We start from the raw sequence: 27,680 nt of genomic DNA on the forward strand, positions 1-27,680 counted from the left end.
GAACTGCCTTCTAAGCTTCAGTTTGGGCGGTGACTACGTCGTCCAATGAGAATGGCGAATTTCTTTTAGGCACCAATCCCTGAGGCTGCCCCAGTTGCTAGGCGCCCGGAAAGCAAGGTGTTAACGTCATCAGGAAGCGGAGCTGGAGAGTGGTTGGATCAGAGAGGCGGGGCCGGAGAGAGAAAGCTTGTTGCTAGGGAACGCAGAGCCTCTTCCCGAAGAGATTCATCTGGGCTTGCGCGGTGTCGACGCGAGCGTCGGCGCGCCGCGGTTTGAAAGGCCCAAGCTTCGCGCGCTTGCGCACTTAAGCCCGCGCAGGGCGCCCTCCCTCCCCGCCCCCAAGCCAGGACCCTTCTTCATCCTCCGGTCCAGGCGAAGCCCCCGACATTGACATGCCAGAGATTCGCCTCCGCCACGTCGTGTCCTGCAGCAGCCAGGACTCGGTGAGGGACCGGCGTGGGGGAGGTTGGAAGATGCAAGGGAATTAGTGAAAGGGGCCCCGTAAGAACTTTGGGGTCTAAAAGGGAACTTCATGGAAGTCGAAGGAAGGGCATGGGGTTTCCAGAGACTGTAAATGAATTCTGAGAGAAATGTGGAATTGAACTTTTGGAACTTCCGGAGAAAAATGGAGGAATAGGGAAACCCATAGCTAACTTCCAGAGGGAAAATTCCAGTGGAAACTCTAGGCGGGGTGTGGGGGGACAGACGGGGTAACTTAAGTCCGGGGCAGCCTAGAGGGCTTGGGAGGACTCAGAGGAGTGATCTGAAAGCTGAGGGCCGAGCTCTCATCTCCGCCCTAACTCTCCTTTCCTCCTGTCTCCAGACCCACTGTGCAGAGAACCTTCTCAAGGCTGACACTTACCGGAAATGGCGGGCAGCCAAGGCTGGTGAAAAGACCATCTCGGTGGTGCTGCAGGTGATCCTGCCCTCCCCTTTCCTCCTACTGACTGGGGGTATAGAATCCCAAGGTCCAGATTCTGCTGAGCCATCTGGCAGTGCGTTGAGTCTCCTTCCCTTTGAGGCCTCAGCTTCCTTCCCTGGGAGATGGGCAAGTGCAATCCCTGTTTCCCTCAGCAGAGAAGAAAAGGAGACACGAGCACTAGGCCAAGAGATGACCCTAGGAATCACTCTGTGGCCCTCAGCAGGTTGTTCCCACTTGCTTTGACCTCAGTTTCCTCGGTGTAATGGAATCATTGCCATGTACCTGCCTTCTAAAATCAGTGGGCTCAAGGTTAGAAGGTATCCAGGAAGGTCATTTAGCAAATCAACTTCATTTAAAAGAGGGTGAAACTGAAGCCTAAGGAAAGGAAATGAAGTGGCCAGTCTAAGCTACCATTTCTGGAATGCGGGCTGGTTTCATTCTGAGTGCTTTTTGTATATGCTTTCACTGAGTTCACGGCCACAGACCTGTGAATTTGGAGGGAGGCAGGCTAGAAAGGGTGGTTTGGCCTGAGATAGTTACAGAATTCCAAGTAGGCTGTTCTGTCAGGGATAAGACACTGGTGGGAGAAGAGAGCTAAGTAGGTTTGAAAAATCTGCCCTTTGTCAGGTGGTACCCTGATATGATTGAGTGGTATGATTCATTCTCACCACTAATAAATGACTTCTAGGGTCATTCTCACCATTATTAAATGACAGTGTTGAGACTTGAGATCACAACTGAGTAGTAGTGTTTTTAACCACTTTATCATATTACATGGTTTTCATAAACTGGCTTTTACCCACCCCCACCCTTTCTGGGGATTGAACCTAGGGTGTTGTGCATGCTAAGTAGGTTCTGTACCACTGAACCACACCCCCCAGCTCCACACAGTGGCTTTCTTGATGCCAGCCACATTCCTTAGTTCTGAATGGAGGAGTGTTTGGGAGGGCTGTTGGTAGGAACAAGGCTTATTTGTGAACATATTCTTTCTTTCTTTCTTTTTTTTGGGGGGGGTTCTGGGAATTGAACTCAAGGGAGCACTGAGCTATATCCCCAGCCTGTTTTAGTTTTTGTTTTGAGACAGGGTCTCACTAATTTGCTGAGATTGCCCTCAAACTTGTGATCCTCATGCCTTTGCCTCCCAAGTAGCTGGGATTATAGGTGCATGCCGAGTACTGAACATATTCTTGGTCTCTCTTTTGCTCAGTGCCAAGTCAGAGAGCCTTTTGAGAGTAGAAGCTGAGGATTCTCTTCCCAGGAAAAATACACAGACCCACAATATTTTCTGACTTATTTTAGGTATTTCAGCATCTCCTAAATCTCTAACATAAAGATAATAATGAAAACTAGCATTATTCAGCGTTTTACAACCTGCCAGTCATCATTCTACACACCCCATGTGGTTGGTTTGTTTTTGCAGTACTGGGGATTAAACCCAGGGGTGCTCTACCACTAACTATATCTGCCACCCCACCTTTTTTTTTGAAGAAGGGGTCTTGTTAAGTTGCCAAGGCTGGCCTCTAATTTAGGATCCTCTTGCCTCAATCTCCTGAGTAGCTGGAATTATAGGTGTATTCCACCATGCCCAGCCTCCCATGGTTTAATTCATTGAATCCTCATAAAAATCCCATGACCTAGGGTCTGTTTTTATTCCCATTTTATAGATGAGGAAACTGAGGGCCAGAAAAGTTATGTAACTTGCCTGAGAGCCAGTCTTTTAAACTGAGAGCTCGAGGTTGATGATGATTTTAGTTTGGGGACCTGGATTCAAATCCCAGCTTACTCACTCTGTGACCTCAGGCAAATTTTTTCATTTCTTTTAACCTGTTCTCATCTGTCCATTGGGAATAATGACATCCAAAACCAGGTGGTTGTGAAAATTTGGTGACATAATGTCTGCAGAAGTGCTCTGTCAACATGTAGGTGTTTGTACAAAGGGAGGGATCTGTGGTTTTATTATGGGGTGATGACTCTACTGGGCTTCCTTATGATCAGGTGACCATAGGAAAATGACATTCAGTTCTGTTCACACAACTGAAGTAGGAACAGAGAAATGGAGGCAGAAGAGACAAGTCATGGAGCGAGAGGGAGGCAGAGGGCCAAGGCACAGGAATTATTGGCCTGGAAGAGGCTGGAGGAGTATTGCAGCTGTCGTTGAAATAGGAAACCCAGAGTGGGAGCAGATTGGGAAGGTGATGCATTTTGACTGGGATGTGAAATTTTGATATAATTTTGGGTATTAGGGATCAGATCTGAAGCTGGAAATAGAGGTATAGAAGTTGTCACTGTGGCTGGGTGCAGTGGCGCACGCCTGTAATCCTAGCAGCTTGGGAGGGTGAGGCAGGAAGATCTGGAGTTCAAAGTCAGCCTCAGCAATTTAGCAAGACCCTAAGCAACTTAGCGAGACCTTGTCTCTAAATAAAAAATGAAAAGGGCTGGGATGTGGCTCGGTGGTTAAGCACCCCTGGGTTCAATCCCCAGTACCAAAAAAAAAAAAAAAAAAAGTTGTCACCGTGAAGACTAGCTCGTACACTCAGGGTAAGCAGATTTATTAGTTCTTTCATTTACTTATTTATTCTACAAGTATTTATTAAGTGTTTTCTGTAGACAAAGCACTGTTTTAGCCCCTGGGACTGTATAGCAGTCATCAGCACTAGCCCCCCCCCCAAAAAAAAAAATCAGTCCTGTGGCGCTGTTATGCCAGTACAGAAAGATGGAAAATAAACCAATAAACAGAACCGACATCAGATGAGTGCAGTGAAAGGGATTTGACAATTAAGGGGAATGGGGGTGCCCAGCAGGGGAGGGCTGGTAACCCAAAACTTTTTATTTACACATTTCTCCAGTGTCCAAGAAAGTGACACTGGAGAAAAGTGAGCTGTGCACATATCTGGGAAGGAGCCAGAGACTCCCTTGGATACATTGGAGGAGCACAAGGAGGCCCAGATGGCTGGAGTGGGGTTAGCCAGGGTGACGAAATAGGAGACGAGCTAGTGGGGTAAGCCTGGAAAATCATTGTAAGGACTTAAGGTTTTACTCTGGGTGAAATGGGAGCTGCTGAAGGCTCTGAGCAGAGGAGGGTCAGGATCTGACTTAAGTCTTCACAGGATCCTTCTGATTCCATGTTGAGAATAAACCCCAGGGGCCAGGCAGAGCAGCAGGGAGACCAGCACCCAGTGCCACGTCAGTTGTTAACGTCTTTAATGAGGAAATCTGATTGCATCTGACGGTTGTCAAAATGCAGGGTAGCTCCGAATTCACCCAGTGCTAATTTTGGTTCTTTGGAAGTGAATGATAAGGCTGAAATTTTTGGACATCGAGGCAGTAGTCTTCTCTGTGGGTTTTCTACTACATCTCCAAACATCTTATGCAACATCTGGGTATTGCTACAGGGTTCAGCCCCCTCTGCTTGTGACGGCCCCACACACTTTTTTTTTGGTAGCAGCTATAGGAGGTTTGTCACCAATTGGTCACCTGCTCCCAAGGCAAGGAGTTCAACCTCTTTGCCTGCCACTCTGGGGAGGAGACAGGGACTCCATTGGAGAGATTGGAGGAGCAGCTCTCCCTGCTCTAGAGGGCATGGCCAGCACATGATCCAGAGGGAACCCCTGTGCGCCGTGGAGGCGCTTTCTTTAGAAGCAATGTCGAACAGCGTGGTGACACACATCTTGGTTTTGGTTTTGGATGGTTTCCTAATCACTCAGTTCATGACTGTAGTGTTTTTAATTCATTTTTACCTTTTGTTTTGGTTTGTTTTAAATGTGTAACATACACATAACAAATTGCACTTGTAAGTGTAGAGTTCAATGAATCTTCAAACTGAGCCTATATACTCAACAGCCAAGTCAAGTACAGAATCTGCCTGACCCTCAAAGTCCTTTTATGCTCCTTCCTGTCACTATCCCCCATAAAGGGTTACCAATGTCGTGGATTTTTATTTTTATTATTATAATTATTTTTAACATTTATTTTGTTTATTTATTTTTATGTGATGCTGAGGATCAAACCCAGTGCCTCATAAGTGCTAGGTGAGTGCTCTACCACTGAGCCACAACCCCAGCCCTATTATTATAATTGTTATTATTGGTACTAGAGATTGAACCCAGGAGCACTTTACCACTGAGTTACAGTCCTTTTTTAGTTTTTATTTTGAGATAGGGTCTCAGCAAATTGCTACAGGTTTTGCTATCCTAAAACTTGCAGTCCTCCTGCCTCAGCCTCTGGAGTCACTGAGATTACAATTGTGCACCACTACTCCTGGCTGTCCTGATATTTAACAGCATGGATTAGTTGTGCCTGATTTGAGTTTTCCATAAGTGGAATCGTGCAGTACATGTTTGGCCTCTTGTGCTCTACATAGTGAATGTCATCTGTGGTGTTGGGTGTACCTAGAGATGGTTCCTTTTCATTTCTATATAACATTCCATTCTGTGGACATAACCAGTATAGTTTTATTATCTTTACTTTTTGAAAAAAGAATATCTCCCTGTCCCTCCAATATGTTTCCTCCTCCCTCCAGTCACTCCTGCTACCCAGGGCCTCACTGTTAGCAGTTCATTGTTTTCTGCCTGGCTTGTTCTGTACATATACAAGTGTATATAACTACCTTCTCCACTCCTTTTAAAAAAATATGTAGTGTAAAAAAAAATTGGGGCTGGGGGTGTAGCTCAGTGGTATAGTACATGCCTAAACCCAGTGTGAAGCTCTGGGTTTAATCCCCAGCACTGGAAAATAAATAAGGAAATAAAAAATACACAGTATATGCGGGGTGCAGTGGCACACGCCTGTAATCCTAGCAGCTCAGGAAGTTGAGTTGGGAGGATGTGAGTTCAAAGTGGTGAGGCACTAAGCAACTCAGTGAGACTCTGTTTCTAAATAAAATACAAAATAGGGCTGCGGATGTGGCTCAGTGGTCAAGTGCCCCTGAGTTCAATCCCTGGTAACACACACACACGCATACACACACGCACACATATACACACACTGTTTATAGACTGTTCTCCTTGCTTTCTTTTCTTTTTCTTTTTTAAAAAATATTTTATTTTTTAGTTGTAGTTGGACAAAATACCTTTATTTTATTTTTAAAAATTTTTTAATGTGGTGCTAAGGATAAAACCCAGGGCCTCACATGTGCTAAGCGAGTGCTCTACCACTGAGTCATGACCCCAGCCCCTCTTTGTCTTCTTTTAATGAAGAACTGTATCATGCAATCCCACTGTCACTTTATATAAAGTCCCCCCTATTCTTTTAAATAGTGTTTAACATTACATTTCATGTAATGTTTTTTTTACAATATGTCTCTCAGAAACTTCTGTATATTATTTGTTTCCCTCTCGTGCTTTGTGTCTTCCTGAGAAAAGAGCATTCTCACAGACCTGGGCTGCAGATGACGGTCACCCTGTGCTTGAACTTTCTTCTGACAGATGACCCTTCCTGAGAACTCCCTTCCTTTTTTGAGATAAACGTCACACAACAAAATGCGCCACTCTGACCACTTTAAATGTATCATCCAGTGGTTTTTAGTATATTGACAGAGTCTCCACGCTCTAACTCCGATTATTTTCATCATCCCCAAAAGAAACCACATAACCATTAAGCAGTCACTTCCTACATGCCATCCCCAGGTTACCCTTGGCAACCACTGATCTACTTTCTATCTCTATGGATTTGCCTTTTTGGCATTTCGTATAAATGTACATGTGGTCTTTCATGTCTGCTTTCATTTACTTAGTGTAATGTTTTTGAAGTTCGTCAAGTTATAGCATGCTCTACCACTGCGCCACACCCTCAGCTCATCTTTCTTTTTAGTTGAATAATATTCCATTAATACACTATACAGTGGAAAGGAAAGACAAAAAATAATAAATAAGAAAAATATGCTACACAATGTTGATCCATTCATTGGTTGATAACTGTTTGGGCCCCTTCCATGTACAAGTGTTTTTACTTATGAGGAAAAGAATACCACCCTTGAGGTAGACTGTCCCTACTTTACAAGTTAGGAAGCAAGCAGCAGGGATAAAATGAAATCTTTTGCTCTAGGATCACATGGCAGTAAGCGAGCAGAACTGGGAAGGACCAGACCTTGTTTTTTTTTTTTTTTTTTTAAATATTTTTTTAGTTTTCAGTGAAATTTTTTTATATATATGTGGTGCTGAGAATCGAACCCTGTGCTTCACACATGCCAGGCAAGTGCTCTACCACTGAGTTACAGCCCCAGTCCCAGACCCTGTTCTTGACATTGGTACACAGCTTGGAACAACTCGGACATTGTCCTTGCTTTAATGGGGTTAAAAGTCTAGTGTGGGGCTGGGGTTATAGCTCAGTGGTACAGCGCTTGCCTCGCTCATGTGAGGCACTGGGTTGGATCCTCAGCATCACATAAAATAAATAAAGTAAAGATGTCGTGTCCATCTTAAAAAAAAAAAAAAATCTTAAAACAATGTCTGGTGTGGGAAGTAACTCAGTGGTAGATCACTTGCCTACCATGCACAAGACCCTGGGTTCCACCCCCAGCACTACCAGAAGTCTAGTGAGGGGGACAAATGTTAGCTAATATAAACCAAGAAAAAAATTGAAGTGGGGAATACCAAGTGGCTTAGGAATAGAAAGTGGTTCCTGGTAGGAGGTGAGGGAGAATCCTTTAGTCTGAAAAGGTGACATTTGAGCAGAGACCTAAAGGGTGGAAGGTGCTAGCAATGTGAAGGAGTGGAGGAAGAGTGACCTGGGGGAAGGGGGGAGGGGCATGTGCAAGGACCCTGAGGAGGGCAGGAGCCAGCCTTTCCTGGACAGGAAGCAGCCCGTGTGGCTGGAGGAGGTGACCTGGCTTGCAGGAGGCCAGCAGGGCTGAGCCTTGGGAAGGCCCTGCCCTTGGTGCCTCTTCCTCCGCCCGGTAGTGCTGTGGTGCAGGAGTGCACGCACTCAGTAGCCAGCCTGCCTGGGTTCCCTGGGGCTTTGCCCGCACCAGCTGTGACTTACGTATGTGCTTCCTGTCTGCGGCTCCTCAGTTGGAGATAATTATAGCACCTGCCTGGCAGAGCGCAGTGAGGCGAGTGGCTGCTTGTGTTGTTCTTGCCCATCTGGCACCTTGCGAGCACTCAGGTGCTGGCTGCATTTATTGCAGTTTTTGCCTGGGCATCTCCTCTCCCTTCAGGAGAAGGATTGTTGTGCTGACCCTTCCCGTTTGCCTGTGAGGAAACTGCTTTTCAGAGAAGTTGGATTCAGATTGGAAATGACAGGGCTAGGTTTGGAACCCAGGTCTGCCTCACCCCAAGTTCAGGCTCCTTCCTCCCATAAAGCCATGTTCCTTTTTGTCACATCAGGCAAACGAAGTCTTGGTGACTTCCTGACTGGAAGGTGAGAGAGGAGATGGAAGCAGCAGATAGTCCCTGGGGACAGGGCAGGGCAGCAGAGGGTGGTGGACTAGGGATCTTTGAAGGCTATAATAACTCAATATTCTGGGGTCCTAGTGAAAGAGCCCCTAGCCGGAAGGCAGGAGGTTTGCATCAGCATTTCCTGACTGCTCCCACCCCTGCACGGCTCTGTGCAGCTCCAGCTGTCAGGAAGGAATAGCAGATCCTGAGGGAGTTCTTATTATAGATAGGTCTTCCTTTCTTTTAACAAATAACTATCCAGCATCAATTACTAATGCTTCCTAACTGACAATGGTTGAGCACCTACTATGTGCCATGCCCTGTGACCATGTTATTTATGTGCACGGTCTTCAATGTGATCAGCCCTGTTTTATAGATGAGGAAACTGAGGCTCCAAGAGGTTAGCCAGCAAGGTGACACAGCTAGTGTGTGGCAGATCTGGGATTCAAACCAAGGAATCAGTAATGAGCAAAACTGGACAAGCCTTGATCCATCCATCCGTCTATTCTGGGAGCTTCCGTGGACTCTGTGTGATGAGTTCAATGAAGTTATAAATGTGGCATGTGGAGTCTGAAGAGCCAAGGAAGCACTTGTGTTGGGGTGAAGACAGATGCATTCGCTTGGTGAATATCCTGGTTCGTGCCATGCCCTATCCAACACGCAGGAACACAGTGGCACTGCTCCCCATTGACAGCCCTGGTCCCCATTGACACGTAGATGATATTCCAGGGGACATGGCAGCCCAAATGGGGGTTATCTCTTTTTCAGTCTCTGGTCCCACAGCAGGCCCAAAGGTAGAGCAGACATTGATGGTGGCCTTTCTCCCTGCCCACAGTTGGAGAAGGAGGAGCAGATACACAGCGTGGACATCGGGAATGATGGCTCAGCCTTTGTGGAGGTGCTGGTGGGCAGCTCGGCTGGAGGGGCTGGTGAGCAAGACTATGAGGTAAGCGGGACTGGGAGATGCTGACCTCTGCCTGTCCCTGTAGGGCCTCTGGCGTTCCTTGCAAGGGTGAAGTCATACCCTTTAGCTGCCTTCTGGAGGGTTGCCAGGTGTGCAGAGAAGACAAAGAGCAGACATGGGGTGATGAAGGGCCACAAGGGAAGAGCCCAGTTGCTTATGTCATGTTGCATAAAAAACCAGAGGCTCTCGCTGGGTTCTGGAGTTTAGTTGCTGCTTGAGAGCAAAGCTGCTCTTGTCAGGTCCCCAAGGTTCTCCCAGATTTCCTGGCATTTAAGATTCTGCATCATTTGGGACGCCTCTGTTAGGCATCTCATTTGCAACAAATGTTTACAAGAAGGAATGCCTTTAGCTCTATTACAGATATCTTATTTTTTAATGTTTTAAAGATGTGGTCTTGCTGTGTTGCCCAGTCTGTCCCTGAACTCCTGGGCTCAAGCCATCCCTCTCAGCCTCTCGGGTAGCTGGAACTAAGGTGCTGCCACTGCCCCTGGCTTACACGGTCCCTTTTTCGCTGGTTGAGTTATTAGAACTGGATTTGTAAGGTGCTAGTTATTCAGCTTGTTAATCAGGGGCGGGTAGAAATAAACCTACTGTTCACAAAGTCTGAGTGAACAAACCAGTTTTCTACAAGATACATTTGTTATAGGAAAAGTTTTTAATTGAGGTATATTTTGTATACAATGAAATGCTTAGACCTGGATGTACAGGGGGAAAGTTTTGAAATATGTATATGCAGTATAAAAGTCCCCCAAGCATTTCCAGCATTCCTTACAGTTCCCTGTGTCCCCTCACAGTCCACGCTTCTGACTCCAGTTTAAGACAAGCTCTGAGTTATTTTCTGTCTCTATAGATAGGTTTTCCTGACCACTAATTTCATGTCAGTGGACTCTTGCAGAGTGTATCTTTTTGGTGACTGGTTCTTTCACATTACATACTCTTTTGGCATTCTTCCACATTGTGCAGATACCAGTGGTTTGTTCCATTTTGTTGCTGAATAGCATTCTATTATAGGAATATTCCACGGTTTGTTTATCTGCTCTCGTGTTGGTAGGCATCTGGGCTATTTCCAGTTTTGATTTTGTTTTCATTTTGTGGTACTGGGGATGGAACCCAGGGCCTCCTGCATGGTAGGCAAATGCTCTACTACTGAGCTACACCCCCAAAGCCCTCAGTTTTTCACTATTAGGAATAAATCTTCTATGAACATTCTTGTAGAAGTCTCCGTATGGAGATAAGTTGTCATTTATTTTGGATAATACCTACAAGTTGAATTGTGGAGTCTTAAGAGTAAATATATTTTAACCTTATTAGATATTGACAGGTTTCCAAAGTGGTTGTACCATTTTCTGTTCCCTTTAGCAGTGTTTAAAAGTTCTAGTTGCCCCCCATCTTTGCCTATTGTTATTGGTATTGGCAGTCTTTTTATTTTTATTTTTAAGCATTCAAATGATGCTTAGTGGCTTTGATTTACACTTTCCTGAAAAGTAAAAACTATATATACATTTCATGTACTTTCTTATGAAGTGTCTACTCACGTCTTTGGCTTGTTCTTTATTTTGTCTTTTTATCTGTGATTTGCCTTTTCAGTGCACATGTGTGGGGGCAATGGCTCTAGGGAATCCAGAACCGTGCACCTGCTAGGCAGGCACTCAGCCACTGAACTACGTTATCAGTGCCTTTTGCTGAGCAGAAGCTGAGGAAGTCCAGCCTCTCAAGGGTTATTTTTATTATTTTAAATGCTTAGTGTCTTTTGTGTCCTTCAGGAAATAATTGTATGCCCAGAGTAATAATGGTCTCTGTGTGAGTTTCCTGGCACTACTGTAACAATCACTGCAAACTCAATGGCTTCAAATAACACAAATTTATTATCTTACAATTGTGGACATCAGAAGGCTAGAATCCGTCTCACTGGGCGAAAATCAAGTATTGGCAGGACGCGTTCTTTTGTGAGGCTCCAGGGGAGAATTCATCTTCTTGTCTCTTCCAGCTTCTAGGGGCCACCTGCTGGCCTCTTCCATCTAAACTAATACTCCTATTACTGTAACATCTGCTTCCATCATCATTTCTGCCCTGACTCCGGCTTTCTTGCCTCTTCTTATAAAAAGACCCTTGTGATGAGCTGGGCATGCTGATACATGTATTTTCAGCTTCTGGGAGACTGAGGTGGGAGGATCCCTTGAGCCCAGGGGTTCAAGACCGCCTAGACAACATAGCAAGACTTCATCTCTGAGAAGAAAAGAGAAGAGAAACCTTCATGATGACATTGGGCCCATTGGATAATCCTGGGCAATCTCCCTCATCATAAGATCTTCAACTCGCTGAGGCTGGCTTCGAACTCGCAATCCTCCTGCCTCAGCTCCTGAGCTGCTGGGATTACACCACACTGTCTTAATAGAAAAAGTAAATGCTGAAATCAAGTTGTGTTGGACTTCTAATGCTAGCCTCCTTCAAGATTCTTTTGGGCTATTTAAGATCTTTGCATTTATTTCCATATAAAGTATAAAAAGCTTGTCAATTACTTTGTTGATTGATTTCAGACCTACAGAAAAGTTGCAAAAGTAGTGCAAAGAATTTCCATATACTCTTCATTTAGAGTCCCCAAAGTTGTTTTTATTTGTTTTTTTTGTGGTGCTGGGGATTGAATCCAGGGCCTTGTGTACTCGGGGCAAGCACCCTACCAACTGAGCTATATCCCCAGCACTAGAGATCCCAAAGTTAACACGTGCATATTTTTTCCTGAAGTGAGTATCATAAATTGTATGATGCTCCTTAATTCCTGCATATTTCAGTGAGTTTTTCCTAAAAACAAAGACTTTTTCTTTTCTCTCTCCTTCCTTCCTTCCTTCCTTCCTTCCTTCCACTGGGAATTGAACCCAGGGGTGCTTTACCACTGAGCTATATCCCCAGCCCTTTTTATTTTGAGTCAAGATCTCACTAAGTTGCCCAGGCTAGCTTTGAACTCGCAATCCTCCTGCCTCAGCCTCCTGAGTAGCTTAGATTATAGGTGTGGATCTCATGCCGGCTTCCTTTCCACTCTTTCTTTTTCTCATCTTGCCATGATGACTAACTAGTATCTCTAGTGCAGTGTTAAATGGAAGTGGTGAAGTGAACACCCTTGCCTTGTTCCTGATATTAAGGGGGAAGCATTGAGTCTTTCACCATTAAGTATGACTGTAGGTTTGTTTGTTTGTTTGGTACCGGGAATTGAACCCAAGGGCTCTTAACCACTGAGCCACATCCACAGCCTCTTTTATGTTTTATTTGGAGACAGGGGCTCACTGATTACTCAGGGCCTTACTAAGTTGCTGAGGCTGGTTTGGTTGGTTGAATATATATATATTTTAGATGTGAATCTGAGGAAGTTTTTTTCTGTTCCAGTTGAGAGCTTTTTGTTAAATTACAAAAGCATGTTCAATTTTATCAACATTTTCTGTTGTATTGGGAATTTTTTTCTTTCTCAATACTGGGAATTGAATAGTTCTATCCGTGAGCTATATCCCTAGCCCTTTTTATTTTTTATTTTTTTTTTGAGACAGGGTCTTCCTAAGTTGCTGAGGCTGACCTTGAACTTTCATACTCCTGCCTCAGTTGTTGGGATTATGGTTCCTGGCTACAAGGAACATTTTACCAAATGAAGTTTCTTATAATAAACATTTTTATTCTCAAGGTGAGATAAGTCAACTGTCTTTGAAACTATTGTGAAAAAGTTCTCCTCTTGGCAGATCAGTGTTATTCTTTATAATGATAAAAACAGAGTAAGTGCATTAAAAATTGTATTTGTAGTTGTAGATGGACAACATGCCTTTGTTTTATTTGCTTATTTTTTGTATGTGGTGCTGAGGATAGAACCCAGTGCCTCACACATGCTAAGCAAGTGCTCTGCCACTGAGCTACAACCCCAGCCCCAGAATAAGTGCGTTTTAAACTAAGATTATCATATCTGGTGTGTGAATGTTTATTTTGCTTTGCTTGCCTTTCTAGAAAGGAGGACTGGCTAGCTCAGAGTTTTGTCTTCCCAAGGTCCAAAAACACCTATGCTAACAGTTTTATTCTTTCAAGGTGTGTGTGTTTGTACTTTTTTTTTGTACTGGGTATTGAACTCTGGGGTGTTTAACCACTGAGCCACATCCCCTGCCCCCCCCCCCTTTTTTAAAATACATTTTATTTAGAGACAAGGTCTTGCTGAGTTGCTTAGGGCCTCGAGAAATTGCTTAGGCTGGCGGTGATCCTCCTGCCTCAGCCTCCCTAGTCACTGGAATATTTTACCAAACATTTTACTGGTATTACAGGTGTGCGTTGGTGGCGCCTGGTTTTTTGTTTGCTTGTTTGTTTTTTAGATACCCAGGATTAAACTCAGGGACGTTCAACCACTGAGCCACATCCCCAGTCTTATGTTGTATTTTATTTAGAGACAGGGTCTCACTGAGTTGCTTAGTGCCTCACTTTTGCTGGGGCTGGCTTTGAACTCTGGATCCTCCTTCTTCAGCCTCCTGAGCCACTGGAATTACAGGAATGCGCCACCAAGCCTGGCCTTTCAAGGTTTTTAGTTAAGTTTCTGCTCTGGTTCTGTTCTGTTACAACTTCTTCTTTTTTTTTTTTTAAAGAGAAATTTTAATATTTATTTTTTAGTTTTCGGCAGACACAACATCTTTGTTTGTATGTGGTGCTGAGGATCGAACCTGGGCCGCACGCATGCCAGGCGAGCGCGCTACCGCTCGAGCCACATCCCCAGCCGTCTTCTGTTACAACTTCTAGCCACAACTGAATTGAGGTCTCTGGGTCTTAGTGCTTGGTTTCCACTGAGAAATTAGATATAGCTGGAAGAACCAAGAAAGAAAAGGTAAAAGGGTGGAGCAGGTGTGGTCAAGGTTAACATTACCTACAAATCAAGCATGAGGCACATTATGGCAATAACCAATGCCATTTTCTATAAAGCCAACATGTTCTTTCTTCACCATCTAAACTGTACAAAGGAGTTCTGGGGTTAGTATGGACTAGAGGTTAAAGGTTTAATTTTGGAAGCTTAAAGGCAGCATTGGATGGTGCAAGTCTGACAACCAGAGTGGGTCTCTTTACGTCAAATGGGAGGAGATACGCAGAGGAAAATCTGCCTCTTAGTGTGGACAGTAGTTGCTGCCACAGTCTGCATTATCCTTTTATTCCAGTCATCAGGTGAGAAATTCAGCTTCCCTGTCCTCAGAGTCAGGCCTTTTGGAAAAAAAAATTAAGTTTTTGGTACTAGGGATTGAACCCAGGAACATCCACTGAACTACATCCCCAGCCCTTTTGTGTGTGTGTGTGTGTGTGTGTGAGAGAGAGAGAGAGAGAGACAAAGTCTTGCTAAGCTGCTTAGGTCCTCAGTGAATTGCTGATGCTGGCCTCGAACTTGCAATCCTTCCATGTCAGCTGCTAGAATTTCGGAGATTACAAGCATGGACCACCACACCCAGCTGAGAATAGGCCTTTTATAAGCAAATATAGTCAAGGCCAGGGTGATAGCTTCCCTTCTTATGATTTTCTTTGTCTTTGTTGTTTTCTTTTCACAAACAGAGCTGGCCACAAAGAGACATGAAGTTATATTCTGCATTTTTCTCAGCAAAAGGCCTTTATTTTCTAATTTTATAAATTTCACAGTGTGTCATTTAGAAAAGAGCCTAAGTAACAGAATACACCCAGTCAAAAGTTTCTTATTGGATCCGGAAATATAATTTGTTCTTTCCTAAGGAAGGAAAAAGGAAGGACCCCTTTTCCTTGGGGGTCTAGCATTAGGCAGGCCCAGAGTTGATCTGGCAGCGTAATGAAGTTAGAGTGTTTCATTGGCATCTCTTTGATTCTTTTGGATTTGGCCTCATGGTCACAAGATGATAGTTGCTGCTCCATCTATCACTTGGTAACATCCAAAGCAAGAAGTGGGAGGGGAGGCGGATGGCAGAAATGCAGTAGCCCTCTTCCTTCCTCTGTTTCTCTTTATTGAACAAGGAAAATCTTTTCTAGAAGCCCCAAGCAGCCTTCCTCTTCTCTCTGACTGGATAGAACTGGATCACAGTCCAACCACTGGTAGAGGGATGGGGTTGTTTGAATCAGTCATGATTTATTCCATTATGTTGGGTACACACCTTCTTCTCTTTCAAAACGTCTTGGTCAGGTCTGATTGTCTTTTGTTCCTTTGTCATACTATCAGTAACTCCATTATTTCTTTAAATGATTTAGAGTTATTTTTATGTTGTATGTTTTATAATTTGAATAAGTTTGGTTTCTGCTGACCCTAAGTCAAGGGCAGCTGCATCCCAGAGGTGCATGCATGTGTGTGTGTGTGTGTGTGTTTAATCATTGACTTCTGTTCTTTGGACATATATCTGTGGGAATCCTCTCAGGGCATGCTTTGAAATTCAGTCCTCCAAAGACGAGTTCCCCTGGGTCAGGCGGTAATTCATCTGGTGCTGAGGATCGAACCCAGTGCCCCACAAATGCAAGGCAAACGCTCTACCACTGGGCTACAGCCCCAGCCTGGCAGTATAATTTTTAACTGCAAATGTTTGAGAGTAAGATTTGTGACTGGGAGTTCTCCAGAGAGAATTTTTCTCCTTTTCTCAGTGAAGGCCAAGATAGTTCTCCCAGATTGTTTGCATAGGCACAATTTCCCCTAATTTACCTGCTGAGAATGTTACCCTTTGAGGATCCCAGCTCTGTGTGATGTGGCAATGATCTCTGAGATGCCATCTTCTTTGCTTGGGGGCCAGGCTCTGTCTTGTCTTCTCTACCAAACTACACAGGGCCCTTTATTTATATCTTTGATTTTCAGTACAGGCACAGGTTCATTTAGAAAACCAAGGATTACACATTTAAGCTTTTTTACTGCTGTGACCAAAAGACCTGACAAGAATATCAAGGAGAAAAGGGTTATTTGCTGCTCATAGTTTTAGAAGCTGCAGTTCATAGACGGGTGACAGCATTGCTCTGGGCCCAAGGTGAGGCAGAGCATCATGGAAGAAGGGAATGGTGGAGGAAAGCAGCTCAGGACTTGGCCACAGGAAGCAGAGTCCAGGGCCCTTTAAAATCAAGTTCTGTGCCAACTGGCATTAGCATCAGGATAGACCAGAAAAATCAGTGCTGCTATTGCAGGCAAGCCCCCACCAGGAGACCACACCAGTTGCTTTAGCAAAGGGAACGTAATGTGAAGAATTAGTAGCTAGGTTTCCTTCCAGCCTGAGCTCTAAGAAGCAACAGCAGAGAGCAGCTACTAGGATTGCAGGAACCGGAGAAGCTGGAGTTAATGAAATGTACATGGTTAGAAACCAAAGGTGGGGTTGCTAATGTGGGGAGGCCTAAACTCAGACCCCGAGGAGGAGTTGTTCTCCCATCCACTGCCTCTGGTGTCCCTGAGAGAGGCAGGATGAGGCTGGCTCCACAGATGTCAGGAAGCTGTAAACTGGATTAATCTGGAGCTGTAGGAAAGATCCTCATAGCTGTGTCCTGGAGTGTGCTCCTAGGATCTGCAAATGGACAAGAAGGAGCAGAGCCCTCTCCTCATACCTTGCAGCCCAGTGAGGCTGTTTCTCTTCCCCTTCTCTCTAGCTCCCCCTATTGGCAGAGCCAATAGGTAAGGTGAAGTGGGCAATAGAAATGTCCTTCGCCAAGGGCAGCCCACATCATAGTGCCAAGGGTGAGGTGGGAGTGAGTGGAGAAGCAATCACTTAATAATTGACGCTGTTCCCTGCGTTTTTGGATTCTGCTTTATCATTTCTGGCCTCCTGTAATTCTCTCAGCCTTTCCACTGACTCAGCCATGCATTTCCAAAAGGCATTTGAATATTGTGCCGGTCACTATGAATACTCTCTGCTGGGAGAGTTCCTTAGGACATGTAGCCTGCCATATTGTCTGATGTTAAAACTCCATGGGAGAGTTCAGAGAAGGATCATTCAGATCCAGAGGTTAGAAAGAGTCCTTTGGACTACCATATGATCCAGCAATCCCACTCCTGGGTGAATACCCACAAGAAATAAAAATCAGTGTGTTAAGATATTTCTGCATAATATAAACATATCCCCATGTTTATTGCTGCATGATTCACAATAGCCAAGATATGGAATCAATTGCAGTATCCAGCAGTGGATGAAGAGATACAGGAAACATTGCTTATATACACAATGGAATATTATTCCACCATAAAAAGAATGAAATTCTAGCTGGGCATGGTGGTGTATGTGGCTCAGGAGGCTGAGGCAGGAGGATCGTGAGTTCAAAGTCAGACTCAGCAAAAGTGAGGCACTAAGTAACTCAGTGGGACCCTGTCTCTAAATAAAACACAAAATAGGGCTGGGGATATGGCTCAGTGGCTGAGTGCCCTGAGTTCAAGCCCCAGTACCAAAAAAAAGGAAAGAAAGAATGAAATTATGTCATTTGCAGCAACATGGATGGTACTGCAAGAAATTGTGTTGAAAGACAAACACCACATGTTGTCACTTAAGGAGGGAAGCTTAACAGTTGATCTCAAATAGGAAATAGAGAATAGAAGAGTGTTCCTAGAGCCTGGGAAGGGCATGTGAGAGGAGGGATGGAGAGAGAATGGCTGATGGGTGCAGGGTTACATTTGGATACAAAGAATGACTTCTCCATAGCACAGAATAATCACAGTTGGCAAGAATTAATTGTACATTTCAAAATTTTAGCTAGTAGAGAGAATTTTGAATGTTTCCAGTGCAAAGAAATGTGCTGGTTACCCTGATCTGATCATTGCACACTGTTTACATGTATTGAATGTCACACTGTACCCCATAAATCTGTGCAATTGATATGAGTCAATTAAAAAACATGGATATATATCTATATTGTGGGTTGGGGGTAGAAGTCGGTGGTGGGGTGTAGGTCAGTGGTAGAGTGCTTGCCCTAGTGTGCATAAGGCTCCGTATTTGATCACCACAAATAAATTAAAAAAAAAAAAAAGATAGTGGGGGCTGGGATTGTGGCTCAGCAGTAGAACGCTTGCCTAGCACATGTGATCCTCAGCACCACATAAAAAAATAAGTAAGTAAGTATAAATAAAGATATTGTGTCCAAATACAACTAATATAGATAGATAGATAGATAGATAGATAGATATAGATATAGATATAGATAGATAGGTATTTAAAAAGTACCTTGGAAACCTGTGTCAAGTCAATACTTACTGGGTCTGGAACTGCCCAGGCTCAAGTTAGAGTCTAATCGTCCCCTACCGCATACCCTTGGGTCCCTTGTCCTCTTGCCTAGCCCCTAGGAGGTGTCATCTAAAGCAGCCAGCCCTGGTTCTCATTCACCATGCCTTCTTCTCTCAGGTCCTTCTGGTAACCTCATCCTTCATGTCCCCTTCTGAGAGCCGCAGTGGCTCAAATCCCAACCGTGTTCGCATTTTTGGGCCTGACAAGTTGGTCCGGGCTGCCGCTGAGAAGCGCTGGGACCGGGTCAAGATTGTGTGCAGCCAGCCCTATAGCAAGGTACCTCACTGAAGGCGCAGAGCCCTTGGTTCTGGGTGAGGAGGGAACTGAGGGGCCGATCCTGAGTCCCAGAGGGCTGAGAGGAATGGACAACTCTATCCCCATGGGGTTGTTGGCAAAGCTGGATCCCTGCATTCCTGGAAATGGGTTTGGGATCCTCCTGTGCTGAGAAGCTTAGTTCCCTGGAGTCTAGCAAAGGTGAACTGTGGCACATCGGAAAGGAATTGGAGGAGGGGCAACAACTCATCAGCAGGGACTAGAGTTAACCTCATGGGATCTGGAGTCTGACCATTGGGTTCAAAACATGCCTATGTCACTTTTTAGCTATGTGAATCTGGGCAGGTGACTTATCATCTCTGGGCCTCTATTTCCTAATATTTATATGGGAGTCTCAGCTGTGGTGACAGTGAGACCCAAATATGTAATAGCCCAGCACAATAAAGATACTTCTTGCCATTCAGCTGTCCTGGGAGGTATTTAGCTGGTCAGCTGCCTCCTCTCCGTGAGGTCATTTGGGGATCCGACTCCTCCTACTTTGTGGCTCTGCAGCCAGCTGGCAGAGCAGGAGAGAACTGGGAGTATTTCTGAGTTCAGGAAGTAGTACACAGCATTCCTCCCATTCCTAGTAGGAATTTGAGCACGTGGAAGTAAATTCGCTTGGCTGCCCAGCAGTCTTCGCCAGTTGCTATGAGGGCTAAAGGAGCTAATGCATGTCAAGGGCACAGAGCTGACCTGACCCTGAGTCAGGGCCCAGCAAAGTTCTGTATCATCATCCTCATCCACAGGGCACCTCCTTAGACATTTGTGTTCTTAAGAGAGAAAGAGCAGGGCTGGGGTGTGGCTCAGTGGTAGAGCACTTGCCTAGCACACGTGAGGCACTGGGTTTGATCCTTAGCGCCACATAAAAATAAAATAAAGGTATTGTGTCCACCTACAACTAATATATATATATACATATAAAAAAAAAGAGAAAGAGCCAGAAAGGGACTTTTCTAAGTGAAAGGGTCTTCGGGCCAGGTTCTGTCCTTGGCCCATACACCCTGACTTTCACTCCTGCTTTCCCAGGACTCCCCCTATGGCCTGAGTTTTATACGGCTTCATAGTCCCCCAGATAAAGACCAGGCAGAGGCCCCATCCCAGGTAAGCTCCACCTGCCACCCCTTTCCTCTCCACCCCTACCTGCCAGCCATCCTTCCACTGCACTGACTTGTGGGACCTTAGAAGGTGACCGTGACCAAGCTTGGCCAGTTCCGTGTGAAGGAGGAGGATGACAGTGCCAGTTCCCTGAGGCCAGGGGCTCTCTTCTTCAGCCGGATTAACAAGACATCCCCGGGTGAGTGTGGGAACCTGGGTGCTAAGTTAATGGAGGGTTGGGACCTGGACTCAGGTCTGAGAGGAGGTGGCTGGACCCCTGGGTCTGAGAGAAGACAGCTCGGGGCCTGGACCCCTAGGGCTAAGGGAGGAGAGCTTGGGCCCAGACCCCTAGATTACTGCTGGGTTTTAGGACTGACACTGTATGTCCCATGGATAGGAGTGAAAGGGTCTCAGGCCAGCCCTTTCATCCTGCTTCTGCTTTCTCCCTCTGCAGCCACAACCAGTGACCCAGCAGGGCCCAGCTACGCAGCAGCTACCCTCCAAGCCTCTAGTGCGGCCTCCTCAGCCTCCCCAGTTTCCAGGCCTGTCAGCAGCACCTCTAAGGTGAGATCACAAGACTTCGGTGGGATGGAGAAGGAAAGAAGCTGGAAGCCTCAGCCCATTCTTACCCCCACAGCCTCAGGAATCTCCCAAAGGGAAGAGGAAGTTGGATTTGAATCTAGAAGAAAGGAAGATCCCCAACAAACCATCAGCCCAGCCCTCACCACCTGCCCTCAAGAGACCCAAATGTGAGCTAACTAGATCCCTGATTTCCACATGGCCTGGACTCCAGGGTCTGACAGGGAGGACTAAGGCGTGAACTCCTGGGCCTGGGGGAGGAGCTGGACGTTTAGCCCCAGTGGCATTAACTGACTCTTTACCCTTTTGTTTCCCAGTACCAGCTCCTACTCGCACCCCATCCACGGCCCCCGTTCCTGCCGCAGCACAGGGGGCAGTGCCAGGGAAGCCCTGGGGAGAAGGCACCAAGGCCAGGGGAGCCCGAGCTGGCCCGCAGGAGCTGGGGAAGATCCTTCAGGGTGTGGTGGTGGTTCTGAGTGGCTTCCAGAACCCCTTCCGCTCAGAGCTCCGGGACAAGGCTCTGGAGCTGGGTGCCAAGTATCGTCCAGACTGGACCCCGGACAGCACTCACCTCATGTAGGCCGCCTTCCTGCCCTGCCCTGTCCTCCATTGCCGTCTCTTTCTACCTCCCCGCCAGTCGCTGCTTGTCTGTCTCCCTGACTCACCTGCCTCTGCCTCTTTTTCTCCTCTTATTTCTACATCTGTCTTATCTCTCATCCCTTCCGTCTCCAGTGTCACTCGCTCTCTTTACATCCTCTCCCCCTCTCTGTCACTCCTCTGTTTTTCCCCTTTGCCCCTCAGATCATGCCTAACCAAACCCCTCAATTCTGCCCCCACCAGCTGTGCCTTTGCCAACACCCCCAAGTACAGCCAGGTCTTGGGCCTCGGAGGCCGCATTGTGTGTAAAGAATGGGTGCTGGATTGTCACCGCATGCGTCGGCGGCTGCCGTCCCGAAGGTGAGGCCTCACTGCACACATGCAGCCCACACGCACCAAGCCTGCCCCTCGTCCCCATGCTGACCAAGAGCTCAGGTGGTTCCAGCCAGAGTCAGCCAGCTTCAGAGACGAGGGACAGAGCTGGAAGGGAGGGTCCCAGAGGGCTCTGGGGAGTCTGCCTAGTGGAGAAGGAAAAGGACATTGCAAGCTGCAGGAACTGCGTGTACAGAGGCATTGGGTGGGAGGACAGCACTGGGGCCTGGTCATTTGTCATTCATAGCAGGTCCTGAAGCCTCTGCTTGGTTGGTGCCACGCTGGGCCCTGCAGTGCTGGGACCTAACTTTGAGCCTTGCTCTGAAGACATCTCACTTCGATGAGGTTCAGACTTATTAAAACCTAGTATGGGGGAAGGCCCCGGGAAACCCACAGCAAGCCAGGAAGAGGGGGCATCTTCTGGGACAAGAAAAGGTCTGCCTCTCTGAGCACAGGCAGAGGACTTGCTGAGCAGCGGGGACAAGAGTGGGGCTACCTGGAGCATCCGCTGAGCTTGCAGCGGAAGGTGCAAATGGCAGAGAAACGAGGCTGCGAGAAGTGGGAGCCTGGGAAGACTTTGGAGCTGGAGAAGAGTAGGATCATATCTGAGGCTTGTGGGTAGAAGGGGAGACTTGAGTTGTGCTGCAGGCCTGAGTGTGTTCAGAAGTAGGTCTGTACTCTATGCTCTGCTTCTGTTTTTAAGGGATACTGTCTGGGGTCGGGGGATGAAACTGGAAAGGTGGGTGGGGTTAGTTCAGCTTGGCTGAGTTGCTGGGCCCTGTCCAGCTCCACAGACCTTTTGCACCTTGTCCTGGACTCTAAACGTGTCTGCAAGCCTTGAGTTCTTTTCTGGCTTTGGCACAAACTCCCTTGGCTGCACAAGCATCCTGAGCCATGTGAGTGTATGTGTGTCCTGATGTCTGTCATGTTTACTACAGACATATCAATGGCTTTGACTAGAGGGTGCTCCCCTCTAGTATGTTCCATAACTGAGGATGTTGTGTGACAGTCTGTATACTGCCAGTTGCCTCTGTGAAAACCAGAACTCAAAATTCTAAAACCCATCTCGCCTCAAGCGTCTCCTCTATGAACAGAGGGGAGTCACAGAAGGTTTGAGGGGGACAGGGGCAGGCTCTGTTAGGGATGTGGTGTCCGGGGGAAACTGCAGATGGGGACCCGAAGAGACTGGGGCCTTGGAGATGGAAAGAAGGTGGAAGCAGGTGGATTTAGGATACATTTGGGGCAGAAGAAACCAGATTGGGATCACTGTCTGGGAGACTCCAAGGAGGACACGGAGGAAAATGGAACAAGACAAACACTGTCGGATTTATGACCGGGTTTTAACCAAAAAAATTCAGAAAACATGTTGTATTTTAAAAATTCAAGGATAGAAGAGTCCAGGGCATGGATTTCCCTACCATAATCACAAACTGAGTTTTTTTTTTTTTTTAAATTATTTTTTAGTTGTAGTTTGGACACAATATCTTTATTTTATTTATTTATTTTTATGTGGTGCTGAGGATCGAACCCAGGGCCTTGTGCATGCTAGGCGAGCGCTCTACCACTGAGCCACAGCCCCAGCCACAAACTGAGGTTTTTAAAAAACATTTTTGGGGTAGAGGTGCAGCTCAGTGGTAGAGCACAGGCTTAGCATGCATGCACTCTGGGTTTTATTCCCTAGCACTGCAAAAATTAAACCTGGATGCTGTTTCTCCAACCTTGAGACAGCCAAGTCATACATGAAGGGTCTTAATGAAGCAGTATTCGCTTCTGCTTGCACGCTCTGCCCTGTGATTTGGGAGCAAATTAAATATCTCTTTGTGCCTTAGTTTCTTCATTTGTAAAATGGTGCTAAAAATAGCCCCTACATCAGGATTCAGTGAGTCAGTATTTGCCAAGCACTTGGAACAGTTCCTGGTGCACATGAAGTCCCACATAAGCCTTAGCTGTGACTGCTGTTATTACAGCTGGGAGGTTCCTTTCCTGAGGCAGCCGCTGCATACAGAACCATGCAGAGCATCAGGGTCTTCAATATACACAGGGACCCTTGGTGTCATCAGGGGCCGGGGGCTGAGTTTCAGAACACTCATACACACACTGGGGGATCTGTGCATACTCAAGTCCCATCTATAAAACTGTAGGCAAGGCATGGTGGTACACACCTATAATCTTAGCTACTCAGGAAGCTAAGGGAGGAGGAGCCCAAGTTCAAGGCCAGCCTAGGCAATAAAATAAAACTGCAGTATTTGCATACTATACATATCCTGCTATATATTTTAAATCATCTCTAGATCACTTATAATACCTAATACTATGTAAGTGCTGTGTAAATACTTGCTGTACTGTGTTGTTTAGGGAATAATGACAAAAATATGTACATGTTCAGCCAGGCACTATGACCATGCCTCCAATCCCAGCAACTCTGGAGGCAGAGGCAAGAAGATCAAAGTTCAAGGTCAGCCTCAGCAGCTGAGCTAATCCCTGTCTCAAAATAAAAAATAAATTTTTTTTTAAGGGTTGGGCATGTGGCTTAGTGGTAGAGCATCCCTGGTTTCAATCCCTGGTAAAACACATATACACACACACAGAGTAGATATACATTTATGTTCACTACAGATAGAGCTTCCTCCCCTCCCCTCCCCTAGATATTTTCCATTCACAGTTATTTGGATCTACAAAGGGCCAACTGTATTTGCTTTTGAGAATTTTCCCTTAATTGGTGGCATTTTCCTAGTGAGAAATTTATTTTGACTCTCAGAGGGGAAGCCTTTTTCATATTTTTCTTTCCTCTCTGAAATGAGACATTTCTTCCCCCAAGGAGGAGGTGAGGAGAGTGTGCTGGACTGATGGACCCAGGGTCCTTCTCCAGCTGGGAGGGGACAGGATCCCCACCCTGAGTATTTGATCTCCCTCCTCGTGGAGGGCTTGGTGTTCCCCCATCTTACGCCCCTTCCTCCCTCAGGTACCTCATGGCAGGGCCTGGCTCCAGCAGCGAGGATGAGGGGGGCTCTCACAGTGGCAGCAGTGAGGATGAGGCCCCCAAACTTCCTCGAAAGGTCTGGTGCCCCTGCCCGGGTGGGGTAGGACATATTGGGAGGGGGCACAATGTGGTGCCCCAGCCCCCTGCGGACAGACCCCCCCCCCCAACATCTCTGCTCCCGTTCCTCACCCACAATCCTCCCTCCCTCAGCGCCCCCAGGCCAAAACCAAGACCCCCCAGGGAGCTGGACCCAATTCACCCCAAAGGCCCCCAACCCCTGAGGAGACCAAAACAGCTTCGCCAGGACCCCAGGAAGATACCGACATTGAGGAGGACCAGTCAGGTTAGAGTCTGAGGGAAGAGGGGCTGGGCTCGGACTCCAGGGTCTGAGGGAGGGAGGCTGGGCCTGGAATCACTGGATTCCAGACAAGTGGAAGGAGGGGGCCTTGGGGCCCAGATAACTGGATCTGGAGGGCGTTGAGGTTGAGTTTGGCATGCCTGGGTCTGTGCTTGGGTGCCATTCTGAGAAGAGGGTGTTACCGAGCTTCCCAGAAGACAAAGCACCTCTCACGGGCTGAGCTTCTACTCACAGGACAAGACAACGGAGCGGAAGATTCTGGGGACACTGAGGATGAGCTGAGGAGGTAGGCTGGGGACTAGGGCTACGGTGACCTGGCCTTGGGTGTAGGCGATCTGCTCTGAGTGCTCAGCTTGTACCACTCCTGGCTCCACCAGGGTGGCTGAGCAGAGGGAGCAGAAGCCGGCCCCTGGGCAGGAGGAAAATGGCGAAGACCCATATGCAGGCTCCACAGACGAGAACACTGACAACGAGGAGCACCCGGAGTCTCCTGAGCTGCCGATCCCGGAACTCCCAGGTGGGAAACCCCGACCTCCTCCCCCCTGCCCAGCTGGGACTTGGCTCCTTAGTTCCCAGCTGTGGCTTGCCCCCGCAGCTCTGGGCTTGCTGCCTTGACTGCTTCCATGTTGTCCTCGAAATGTCCCTTCCTGTTTCAGCATCGTCTCTGTGACTTCCTTTTTTTCCCTTCCTGGCTTCTTGCTCCCACCAGCCCCTCTTGCAGCCCAGGGTCAGGCGTGGTGCCCCTGGGGTCCCCTCCAGTTGTGAGCAGCCCCGACATCCCGCCAGTTCTTCCCACACACCACACTCCTCCCATCCAGTTCTGTCTAGGGGGAGACGCGGGCACTCCAGATGACGGGGGCAGTGCTGCCATTGGGACCCCAGTGGTGGGCACATGTGTTCACTTTAATATATTCATCACCTGGGACATGGATGGTGTGTGTAGTGTGTGTGTGTGTGTGTGTGTGTGTGTAAGAGAAAATAAGAAAGGAAAATGGGAAAACTGCAGGGGTTTGTGGGCTTACGGGCACAGGAGCACGAGTCTCTTAGGGTGAGGACAAGGAAGAAGAAAGGGGTCAGGGTCTGAGTGGAGGTAAGATTTGGGGCCTTTGGAAGTCCTGTTTCCCCAGCTCCTCATGGGTGATAGCAGGAAAACACTGTGGTTTCCAAAGCCCCTGAAGTGGCAGCAGCATGTCATTGGCTTGGAAAGTCACATGAAAATGGAAAAAAGAAAGCCACCCTGGAGGCTGGAGCAAGAGACAGGTACTGGCTGGAGGAGTGAGCCAGCCCAGAGGAAGAAGTGGCCAGCTCAGGGGTTGCAGTGTTGACAGGCCTGCAGCCCGCTGTCAGACACGTCGCCGTGGTGGTAATTGTGTCCTCCACTAGTAGAGCAAGCCAGCCAGCGACCATACCTCCCAGAAGGCTCTGAGGGGCCACTGGGCTGGAAACCACTGCTTGTCATAGGTTCCTGCCCCTGCAAACCCCTGATCTCAGACACCCTGCCCGCCTCCCTGTCTTGGCTCCCCGTGTTCAGTCACTGTGGGATGACAGTTGGGTGCCATTCTTGGGTGCCATTGGAACTCAGGGGACCTCACATGCCCCTTCCACCATCTCTCCTGCAGACTTCTTCCAGGGCAAACACTTCTTCCTATATGGGGAGTTCCCTGGAGACGAGCGGCGGAAACTCATCCGATATGTCACAGCTTTCAACGGGTCAGTGTGTTGGGGGAGATGATGGGTCTGGGAAGGGCTCGGGGACACCGTGGAGGGGTTGTGAGAAGGAAGGAGGAGGGAGAAGGTGCTTGGCCAATAAGATGGGCACAGACTGCAGAGACCAAATGCCAGCCATGCCCGCTTTCCTGGGCAGCCCCCAGTCTCCTCTAAAGTAAGGGTCTCTACCTCCTTCTGAAAGGGCCATCATTAGGGTTACCCCTGTGGAGCTGCCACCACTGTGGCTTGGCCAGGCTGGTAAATGGAGGTACTGAGGATAGCTCGAGGGAGCACAGGTGGGGCTGGAGAGAGGACAGCCTCTGAGAATGGTTGGGGAGTGGGGTGTTAAGAGAAGGGGCACTGATCACCTGACGTGCCCAATGCCTTTCTTCCTCACTCCTAACAGGGAGCTCGAGGATTATATGAGCGACCGGGTTCAGTTTGTGATCACGGCACAGGAGTGGGATCCCAGCTTCGAGGAGGTGAGCCCCGAGGAGGTGAGCCTGCCTTGACACCCCGCCATCCCGCCATTATGCATTCTCATGTGGGCCCCTGCCCCCCACAGGCCTTGATGGACAACCCTTCCCTGGCATTCGTTCGTCCCAGATGGATCTACAGTTGCAACGAGAAGCAGAAGTTACTTCCCCACCAGCTCTATGGGGTCGTGCCCCAGGCCTGAAATAGGTGTGCCTGCATGCACGCACATGCGGCGCACACACACACACACACAGTTTAATAAAGGTGACTTGTTTGGAGCAGCTGCCCTGTCACACTTAGGAGTCTCCCAGAATTCCAAGAGACTCTGGCTTATGTCTCGTGTTTGGTTTTGGTGACCTCCATGAGGGTCAGGTCTCTGGGCTACTGTTAGACCCCTGTCCTGGCATCTGGAAGTATACCAGGCCCCTCCATCAGAGATCCGAGAGGGAAGGGGCTCTGCCTATCTCCCTGGCCTCACACCCCTGTGCTGGCCAGAGACAGAATAAGAGTCTGCTACTCAGCCCTGCCCCAGTACTCGTCCTGGTCCTCTGAGGCATTCTGCATCTGGATTGTCTCTCTGTGGGTGATGGCCTGGACCCCATCTAGGTTCACCACATTGAAGGTGGGAACTGAGCTAAGTGTTAGGGAATCTGGGCAGAAGGGATGGCCCTGTAGGCAGGCACCAGGCCATGGCAAGGGCCAGGAGGTGGGACTAGCCTAAGGCAGTCGGGTGAGCGCTGCTGC

At 47.5% G+C, this 27,680-nt stretch overlaps 1 protein-coding gene across 1 annotated transcript; it reads left to right on the top strand.

The window, feature by feature from the left end:
- Nucleotides 1-306: 306 nt before the first annotated feature.
- Xrcc1 (X-ray repair cross complementing 1) lies at nt 307-27,214 on the top strand. Its single transcript, XM_027945922.2, has 17 exons — nt 307-443; nt 824-916; nt 9,131-9,241; nt 18,574-18,732; nt 19,798-19,872; nt 19,954-20,065; nt 20,321-20,430; nt 20,504-20,615; nt 20,763-21,021; nt 21,286-21,402; nt 24,377-24,470; nt 24,605-24,737; nt 24,987-25,038; nt 25,130-25,269; nt 26,372-26,462; nt 26,866-26,941; nt 27,025-27,214. Exons 1-17 carry the CDS (start codon nt 393-395, stop codon nt 27,136-27,138), a joined length of 1,899 nt encoding a protein of 632 aa, XP_027801723.2. The 5' UTR covers nt 307-392; the 3' UTR covers nt 27,139-27,214.
- Nucleotides 27,215-27,680: the final 466 nt, after the last annotated feature.

Source organism: Marmota flaviventris, chromosome 18 (assembly GCF_047511675.1).
Source record: "Marmota flaviventris isolate mMarFla1 chromosome 18, mMarFla1.hap1, whole genome shotgun sequence".
Taxonomy (NCBI): domain Eukaryota; kingdom Metazoa; phylum Chordata; class Mammalia; order Rodentia; family Sciuridae; genus Marmota; species Marmota flaviventris.

Bases quoted from the DNA above. Each gene is read 5' to 3' on its own strand.
- Xrcc1 (XM_027945922.2), top strand. From the start codon at position 393: ATGCCAGAGATTCGCCTCCGCCACGTCGTGTCCTGCAGCAGCCAGGAC. The intron at 19,873-19,953 runs GTAAGCTCCACC...GTGGGACCTTAG, and splicing joins AGGCAGAGGCCCCATCCCAG to AAGGTGACCGTGACCAAGCT. The intron at 21,403-24,376 runs GTGAGGCCTCAC...TTCCTCCCTCAG, and splicing joins CGGCGGCTGCCGTCCCGAAG to GTACCTCATGGCAGGGCCTG.